The 10,447-nt window shown below is 36.2% G+C and overlaps 1 protein-coding gene across 2 annotated transcripts in view; it reads right to left on the bottom strand.

The window, feature by feature from the left end:
* LOC106882826 (serine/threonine-protein kinase SMG1) overlaps positions 1-10,447 on the bottom strand; it is a 182,020-nt gene that overhangs the window by 101,851 nt on the left and 69,722 nt on the right. For both annotated transcript variants that reach the window (XM_089355110.1, XM_089355109.1), the window contains 4 exons: positions 8,406-8,533; positions 6,286-6,450; positions 4,094-4,248; positions 3,195-3,390 (listed from right to left, as the gene is read on the bottom strand). In XM_089355110.1, coding sequence (XP_089211236.1) covers positions 3,195-3,390; positions 4,094-4,248; positions 6,286-6,450; positions 8,406-8,533 — 644 coding nt within the window. The remainder of the gene's footprint in view (positions 1-3,194; positions 3,391-4,093; positions 4,249-6,285; positions 6,451-8,405; positions 8,534-10,447) is intronic.

Genomic DNA, 10,447 nt, shown 5'->3' with positions numbered 1-10,447 from the left:
ATATATATATATATATATATAAATTATAGGGTAGCAAAAAAATTTTAGAAATTTTATTTACCACCAGTGGTCTAGCGAGAGTAAAAAAACAGTCAATAGACTATGTATTATTCATTTAAAATGCAGAGATGCCTATTATAGGCATCTCTGCATTTTAAATATATATATATATATATATATATATATATATATATATATATATATACATACATATATACATAACAACCTCTCTCTCTCTTTTACTGTCAATCACACATCCACTCACAAAAAAAGTTAATACACACGCACATGAACATGTATGTGTACAAAAAACATGCATGCAATAGGTGTATGTATGTTTTGTTTATGCGTGAGTGTCACTGAAGCTATTCATACATACATAACCTGTCTCTCTCAAACACACACCAGCAACATTACTCTCTCAGTCTCTTCACACACACTAACAAAAGAACTTCACATACACACCACAATTTGGCTCGCACGCCCCATCAAACACACACACACACACACACACACACACAGCATGCCAACTTCAAAAGAACTTCCCTGATCCAATCGCACTCTCTCAGTCTGTTTTGCTTTCACGCTGACTTCAAAAGATCTTTCCCCTCAACCCACATATGTAAAAAATTTTTTAAAATTTTTACGGAAAGCGATGATCTTCTTCAGAAACATAAACAAATACACGTGCCATAAGAAGTCATAAACACAGTTCTCATATCGAAAGATCACCGTATTTATGTGAAAATGGCTTCAGTCACACACACACATAAACATGTATGCAATAGGTGTGTGTACATGTGTGTGTTGCCCGTATATTGACAAAATACTTTTTCCCTCAATGGGGAAAAAAAAAACAAATGTCTTAACAAAAGTTGACCAGCCAGAGGGAAGAGCAAGAGAAAGAATGGAAGATAGTAAGAGTGAGAGAGCAGGAGAGGGATGGTGTTGAAGTGCCAGGGCATACTAACAAGGAGTGAGGATCAGAATATAGATGGGATGGTAGAGTAAAGGAAGAGAGAGACAGATGGTGTCAAGTGCCAAGGCATGCCCTCAGGGTACAGCAGTCATAATATAAGTGGCAGAGTATTGCCAAAGAAGCATCAGTAGGGAGAGGAGGTAGGGAATACAGTGACTGATGAGAACTTGGGTATATAAAAGGGGTGGGGTACTATGGGATAGCAATGATACAGTGAGCAGGGCAGTGAAGACAAGATTGGGGAGTAAGAGATAAGCATAGTGCATGAAAGAGGAAATGTGAGGAAGTGGTTTTGTTGGTTTGTGGAGGTAGGGTGTATGTAAATTTTTATTGTTACATCGTATTATCATTGCAATTCACTCTTCACTCCCATGCATCATTGGTTACCTCCCACCCCTTATTCACCATTCACTGCATCCACCCCTCAACCTTGTCCAATTTATACAGTTGTTACCTATCCTTCCCTACTTATCATCCCTTAAAATTTATTCTCCATTTGTTATATTCACAGCCCCTCACCTTTTCTCCATCTCTCATTCTCCTAAACACTCTTGCAGCCTCTAACCATCTACACACCCTATTCTGTCCCCACTCACTTCTACTCACCTTGTACCTTGAGGGGCCACACAAACAGCCCTTCACTATTTTTATCTCTTTCCAGCCCCACCCTCTCTTCCAAATGAGAATAGTTATATAGATCCTCTACAGCAAAAACATGTTCTGCCCTGAACCCTTCAATCATACTTTTATCTTGTCATTTCCTAGGTTAAAGCTGCCTCTCAGGATGCATGCAAGCTGCATGGTGACCTCACTATTGCTAGTAACATGGAAAAAAAAATACTCAGTACACATTGTATGGTGGCTGGTGTTAGGAAGAGCATTGAGCTGTAGAAACCATGCCAAAGTAGACAATGAAGTACAATGCAGTCTTGGACCCATTGGATCCTGTGAAACCAACAAATGCAAGCATAGATCATCAACATGAAATATATATGTATGAATGAAGACTCATCAAGTCAAGTGAAATCATAGTCGTGGCTGTTGCTGGCGTCATGTAAATGGCACCTGTGAAATCATAATTGTGGCTGTTGCCAGTAGCATGAAATTCGAATGTTGGGCCTCATGGAGGTGATAACAAATGACTGAGACCATGGCGATATGCTGTGCTTGGGAAGATTCGTCAAGCCAGTGCCTTGTAAATGGCACCCATGAAATTGTAGTCATGGCCATTACCAGTGTAGTGTTGGTGGCATGTAAAAAGCACCAATTACATTCTCAGAGCAATTGGCAATAGGAAGGGCATCCAGCTGTAGAAACCATGTCAAATCAGACTGGAACCTGGTGCAGCTCTCCAGCTTACCAGTTCCAGTCAAACTGTGTAACCCATGCCAACATGGAAAGTGGACATATGATGATGATGATCAATGAATGAATAAGGAGAGAGAGAGAGGACAGTAATTGCTACAACTAAATACAGTTTCATTTCCATGTTGTACTCATTTCACTTCTGTTACTCACACTCTTGTTTCCTTTTATTCCTTAGGGACAAGGCTACTAACCACTCATGAAAGGATTATTACTAATTACAAAAGATTAAAGTAACTGGCTATTGCATCACGATTTCTACTCATATATGTAGACAAAAAAATAAGGGAGTTCCTCAAGTCACTACAATTATACAGCCATGATGATAAGATGACAGCTTCATCATATCATTCACTCATAGAAAGATTGGAAAACAACAACACTAATGGAATGAAATTCAGCAATAATACATTGTTGCTGCTGATTAACCCCTTTGTTACTATATTTCTGCTGAAGCACACTATCTTTGTTTTAATTAATTCTGAAAATAGCGAAGAATTTAGTAAAATAACTTATTATTAAGTTAGTAATTAAGACATAAGTTTGCAAGAAATTATGATGGAATGTTTTAAATTTTAAATCTAGATAACTTTAAAACAAGAAGATTGTCTAATAGAAACAAAGTCTGATAGAAGCAGGTTAGTATCAAAAAATTTTAAGCAGTCAACTTTGAGTAGGACAGTAGCAACATGATATGAAGTTTCCATCCTTAAGCCATACAGCATTCTATAAAATTTTAAGATTTCTGTTCACAAAAAAATTCCTAAATCTCTGTTAAATGTTTAGATTCCTAAAAGATCAAAAGGAATGCAGCATCTGAAAATGAACTCTTCACAGTTATCCAACCTACCTCATTACTGATAAAGTGTATAAGAAGCCGGTCTGGTTCTATAAATTTAGTCAATATCACTTTTCGATTCAAGTCCTCACTACTATGAGAGTTGATGTCTGGTGAAGAAGAACGGGAATCAACTTTTCTTTCTTCACCTTCTTTGGTAAGAGCACTTTTCAAGAACAATTTGCATTCTTTTGCAGCAAGTTCATATCTATAAAAAATACAAATAATGATTAACAATGTCTTCGTAACAAGGAAACAAAATTTATAAATGAATATTGCTGATAAAACTTGCATACATTACTGGTACAACTAAAAATCAACACTCCCTCCTTAGTTACATTTCATTCAGTGGCATTTCTACATAAAATGAAGAAGGATCTAAGTAAATATTGTACAGAATTTAGCACTCTACTCATTCAGCCAACCATGAGTCTTCATAATAAAAATTGTTTCTAATTTTTGTACAAAGCTGTAATTTTAGGGGCAGGGAACAAATCAATCCTGTTAGCCTCAGTAGTTGATTGGTACTTTATACTGCTTAGCATTTTCTCTAATGTGCTAACAATTTTGCCAACTCGGCCTTATTCTTAATAATAACAACAAAAATTAAAGTTTGAAAAGAACAAAATCATTACGAGAAACAGAGAAAGGGATAGCTACAAGGAGACGAATAGCAAAAATGTTGACCAACCAGCAGAAAAAAAATTGTGGACTGCTTACACCAAATGGGTGTCTTTTTAGTAATCACTGAAGTAAAAAGAAACATAGAACTTTCTAGTTTCAGAGATACCAAAATGGATAGTAAAGATGATAATTAAATAAAAATAACAATTAAAAAGAAAAAAATTTGGTAGCTGGATATATGATTGGATGTCCAAAGAGGAAGTTGCAATTAACAAGAATTAACTCACCTGCCACATGCTTTTTCAATCATTGCTTTTATCCAAGGAACTTTACGTCCAATAACATCTTTGCACCAATTGTAAATTCCTTGTACAGCTTCAGGGCATTTTAATTCTACCAATGCCTGAACCATGAATATAATTATGTGTTCAAACTCACTCCCCTGTGAAAAGAAAATGATACAATATTAAAGAGGTGCTTAGTTTGGGTTGGAAAAAATAATAAAAGAATTTGAGCAATGGTTAATATTTAGAAGTGTTTGATTGTAGATTAAAAAAAACAATCCAAGATACTTTATAGTTCAAATATTTCCAACACTGATCAGCCCCACTACCAGTTTACATTTCACTCAGTTTGTTAAAATTAATTGAAGAAATATGTGGCATGCTAGACCTATAAGTTACTTCAAAACATTTGATCCATTTCTTCACTATAAAAAGCCTGCATGATAATACTTAACAGAGTGAGATTTGATGATTACTAAATGAAATAGATTTCTCAGACATTATTGTAAAAGTGAGTCTCTTACAAAGACCACTGGACAAATAAGTGTTACAATGAATAGGTTAAAGACGACAACCTCTGAACATTGTGAAAAATGGTCATCTATTATGGCCATATTCAAAGAAGCTGAGGTCTGGAAAAAATTATCATGGAAGGAAGAGTAGAGGGTAGTAGATCAAGAGGCAAGCAAAGAACACAATGGATGGACAATATCAAAACATGGTTGGACAAAAGTGGCAAAGCAGCGGGAGAACTTGCTCTTAATCAGGTGTTGTAGTGTCATCAATGTGCTGCAGACAAACAATATATGACAACAACAAAGAGTGAAAAATAGTTTGGAAATGTCAGAATTGGGTGGACCTGCAGTCTAACAAAGCTTTCCTTCAGAAGTTGCTGTAATGTGGTTTGCCATGAAAGCAGGTTTAACTAAGAGCAATCAAATTTCATTGCCTTTATTTTATGTAGATTTTAACTGCAGGCATGGTAGGTACAAGTGTGACTGTTTGGTCAGGTATTTGCTTTCCAACCACATGATTTTGGATTCAACCCAACTGCGTAATACTTTGAGTCAAAGCTTTGTGAGTGGATTTGGTAGTCAAAAACTAAAAGCCTATCATATATATGTGTGTGTGTTTTGCCTTAACATCACATGATAGTTGTAAATAGGTGTCCATAGAAACATGCCTGGTGATGGGATAATATTAGCTTACTCACAAACAAGTGAGGGTTGATGACAAGGAGAGCATCCAACTGTAGAAATCTGTCTCAACAAATTCTGTTTGAACTTTATAAATATCATACCATATCATTTAAAATTTTCATCAATAATATTGAAAATTACTATCTGTAAATCTCTCAATGAGAGATATTGAGCAACAGTACTCTAGAGTAATGATTATTTGCCAACATAACATGGCAATGGAAGAATGTTGCTGTAATTCAGCCCCAGGAGACATCGTCTCCAGCTGGCTATACGACACAATCTGTGTCCTTATATTTTCGAACAATGACATTTAGCACCCCCACTCAGTTCAAAACAATATCTGTTGAGAGATTTACAAATAGTAATTTTCTATTTCTTTAGATTAGTGATTAGTTGTCACTTTGAAAACTATATATTTCAAACAGGAATTTGGCAGTGCCACCTCTAGCCAAACAATTATTCTGTGCTGATGAAGGGAAATAACCTGGAAATCACAACACACAGATGTTGTTTTGAGCTGAGTGGAGGTGCTAAATGCCCTTGTTCGAAAATATAAGGACACAGATTGTGTCACATAGCCAACTGGAGACGATGTCTCGCAGGGCTAAATGAGAGCAACATTCGTCCTAAACCAGGACTGTCATGTTATGTTGGTAAATAATCTTTAATCAATAATATTGTTATGTCTAATGAGAAAGAACATTGTCCACAGACCATGGGCATTTCCCTTGAATCAGAAGAATAATGAAGATGAGATTAGTATAACATGGATCTAGAAGAATAGAGTTGAGTATAAGAGGAACACAGGAGAATGACGATGACCTACAAAGCAATAACAAAAGAATGAGAGTAATGTTTTCTGACATAGATCAGAAACAGAAATACAACCAACACAAATGAGGTGAATTCAACTAGAAAATTGGAGATGGTGTGGTGCATATCAGTGGCAATGATAGGGATTGTTAAAATCAATTAAGCAATGGATGTACTGACCTGAGAGTTATTTGATTCCTTAAGTTCCCACAACAGTTCAGAGGCTTGTCGTATGACCATAGAGGGCATGCCGCAATGGAGAGCAATCATCATTATGCATGTTCTGATACGGTTCAACCATTCTTGACAAGTACCTTTATTAGTGCGGAAAAATGTGCGAACAGGCTGCGAAAAAGAAGAAAGTGAGTAATTTATGAATGATGATGAGCTCGTTGAAAAAATAAATTTAAAAAAAAAGAGTAGTCAAATATACAGGTAATTATTTGTGGTTAATGTGGCTCAAAGGAAATGATTTAATGTAGTTCCAAGTTGACAGCTTAAAGACACAAATTCTGCATTCATCTTATCTAATACAAAATAATACCTGAAATAACACTAATAAAACTGACTATAGATTCTACACAAAGCAAAGAAATTAAAAAGAAGTAAACGAAAGTAAACATAACATCTAAAGGTGTACAGTGTTTAAAATTTTACCTGCAATACAACTAAGCAAAAACCTTTTCCTTATGGGGATATACTACTGTGACCTAAGTTCAGACATTGAACACGTAACTCCTGGGTACAATATACTAATTCCCTTCTTGTGTAGCATAGTTGGAAAATGTGCCACCATTCCTAGCTTCATGGCTGAGCAAGAAGCATTAGAAAAGATGACCAGTTGTGGGATCGTCACGCAAAGCATCTTTTAACAAAAGCAAATTCTACTTCAAATCCCCACATTCCTAAGGATAATATAATCCTTGATACACTAAGAACAAAGACAAGATGGCTGTCCTGGAATTAATTGTCAGTCTACATCATGTCATTCATACATACACAACACAAAAATTCATTAAATCAGAACGAAACCAGAATGTTTAAACTTAAACAAGATACTTCAATTTATCAACTCCAAAAGGATGAAAGCAAAGTTGACCTCAGTAGGATTTGAACTCAGAAAATAAAAAACTGGAAGAAATACTCTTCAACACTAACAATTCTGCCAATCCCCTACTCATAATTGTTTCTAGCAGTGATACAAGGCCTGAAATTTGGAGAGAGAGAGAAGTGGGTAGTTGATACCATCAACCCAGTACTTGACCGGTACTTTATTTTATAGGTGGGACAAAAGGCAAAATTGATGTGTCTTCTTCCAGCTTTGTTCTTTGGCCTACAGATACATGCTGAGAGTAGATCCTTTTACATGAACAACTCTTACCACAATCACTCACTCTTTAGTAAATACACTGAAGTGTAGCAACTCCAAATGAAGACTTCACCAAAGAGGAAAGTATCTGTCTTTAGTATTTTCAACTTTGTTCCTCATAACCCTCTTTTTCCAATGCTGCCAGACACAGAAAAACTGTCAGCTTTTCCTCACCAAGAAAGACAGCGGACAATCTTCATGGTGAACTTAACTGAAGCCACATCCATCCTACATGTAACAACAGTTGTTCAACATAACTCCACAAATTAGCAATGCTTGAAAATTGGACAAGTCCACACAAAATCGTTTTGTCACATGCATGCATCTCAAATGGGCTTTCACTAAGGAATGTCCTGCTCATTTAATGAGTAAGATGTCCCCACAAACTTTCAATACCAAAACAGTTCAGCTGTCCCTGTTACAATCAGAGTATAAACGGTCACTAGTCTAAATGAATCTCATCTTCATTGATGTTCATTCCAAGACCACCATCCTGATCCAAGAAGATGGTCTATTGTCTTGAGATCCAGACCCTTACAAAACAGTACTACCACTACATTCAATTTGAATTGATAATATGTACACATTATAGCTGTCCAGAAGAAACCTGAATGGTTGTGTGTAGGAAATTTAGTGTGCTGATAGCCACCATATTTACATCTAGTGACTTGAGACTAATAAACAAGTGACTTTGCTTCAATATCAACCCCAGGACACTTGCATTTAAGAACCAATGCCACTGTATCCTTCCCTTTTTATTTTTGATTTGAAGGTAATTTAGTTACTATTTTTCGTAAATCAAGTGACATTGTAGAAGCTGAATTGAGATTTTGCCTATGTATAATTATTTATTTCTGGAAGTTGAATATCTAGATCTGTGGCAGAACTTCCACTGTTAAAAGTGTGTATATTTAAGTTAAACAGAACTCACCTTTGGTGCAGCAGACATTGCAACTGCACAACCTTCATAAGCATTGTATAGTTGTTTCTCTAAATGTTCCATAAATTGCAGCAGTAGATGCACTCGCACTGAAGCATTGTAGTCTGCATTTTTCTCACCTGTTCAACATTAAAAACAAATGCATATATACTACAGTGAGAGTTCAACAAGAAGGAAGGGATGTCTTTGAAGGCAGAAATCATCATCAACATTGCTGTGGAAGAAGACTGAGAAAAATTTGAGTAGAAGAGCCGAAGGCTGAGCTCAGAATGTTAAACTTCATGAAGGAGATGGCAATTGGCTACAATAAATGTAAGGACACTGTGCTAAACTAAAGCTGTCCAGCCCATAATGACATGGAAAAAAATATAAACGATTATGATGACGTATCATTCACTAGTGTTTAGTGACTTTCATCACAGTTAGATTGAGTTTTAATTTGAATTTGGAATGAATTCTAAATCTGTAAGAAGGCATAGCTGATGGTTAAGAAGCTTGCTTCCCAATTATGTGGTCTCAGATTCCATCCCATGGCAAGGCACCTTGAGTAAGTGTCTTCTATTATAGTCCAGGGTCGATCAAAGCTTTGTGAATAGATTCAATAGATGGAAACTATTAAATCTGTTGTGTGTGTGGGTGGGTGTCCTTGTTTATCATGTGATAGTTGTAAATGAGCATCTCTGTCATACAAGCAATGTTGTTCATTTCCAGACTTCTAAGAAAAACAGATTTAGTCATGGGGCAATATTACTTTGCTTGAAAACAGGCGAGGGCTGGCAATGGGAAGGACATCACAGCATGGAAAAGTGAACATTAAACTTTCGTTACCATATTTCTAACCAAAATACACCCCTTATGTGTTTCAAATAATTTCTAACATAATCATAAATTTAGTCTGGTTTCATTAAACAACTCTAACGCTTTTATTTATCGACACTGCTTTTTGCAACCCTTGATTTTTTTCTAATTTATGAAGATTGGCTGAATTCAGAGGGATATCCCTCTGGCAGGCTTTGCTTTTTCTCCCTACAGTTATTTTTTTTTGAAGATTAACTAGCTCTTAGTTGTGTCGCTATATCTGCTTGGAATTGCAGACAGTCGCATCGCTTTCGAGCCAGTCCCAATTTGCTATATAGTATAGATGCATTAGTAATACTCATATATACTATATACCAAACCAGGTATAGCCACCATTTATCCCCCCGTCTGCCAACTGGATAATAAGACATCATCTGATTCAGCCGATCTACACCACCCATGTACCTGTTATAATCGAGGTTCACAAATGGTGTGCCATTTTCATCCACATGTGGCCGTGCACAGGTAGACAGAAAATTAATCTGCCTCTTATCTCTGTATACGGTCACAAGCAAATTTCCTTTCTGCTGTTGAATTATTTCACCTTTTTTTTAAAATTTTGCTTTTTTTATATCCAATGGCAGTCCTTTACTACTAGCGATCACTGTAGCACATGTATGTGTTGCCACAGTATCTAAATTCTCTGCAAGTTTGACCGAACTGAAAAATCGGTCAAAAAATAATATACAGACCTGGTTATGGTATGGAAGTGATTAATTCCAGACCACATCAGACCCTAGGTCATGCTGACTTACATAATTGTCTCTTTTTCCAGTATAAAATTCAAATCCAGAGCAGTACCCAGTGTTTGATTCACAAATTTTCCAAACTTTGATACCCCATTTTGTGGGCTTTCCTGGCATATATTGTCGAAAACACACTCGGCCTTTCTAGCCCACCATACCCTCATCAATAGATAAATATCTCCCTGGTTTATAAACTGTTTTATATGTGTTTTAAACATAGTCAATGAGGGTCTTATTTTAAATAAGGGATCAAAGTTTGGTTCTCCACGTACTGGTGTACTGCTCGTGTCTCTGATATGTAAATACTGAGTCAATTTCAAAAATCATGTCCTCGTCATTATATTGGAGACATATTCATCTCCAAAGGGTTCATCACAACTCCAGTAATTTGTTATTCTGGGTAGCTTACTAATGCCCATAATAATATTT

The sequence above is a fragment of the Octopus bimaculoides genome, chromosome 7 (genome assembly GCF_046866305.1).
Source record: "Octopus bimaculoides isolate indiv1 chromosome 7, ASM4686630v1, whole genome shotgun sequence".
In the NCBI taxonomy this organism is placed as follows: domain Eukaryota; kingdom Metazoa; phylum Mollusca; class Cephalopoda; order Octopoda; family Octopodidae; genus Octopus; species Octopus bimaculoides.
This window is presented reverse-complemented; position numbering and strand designations above follow the sequence as displayed.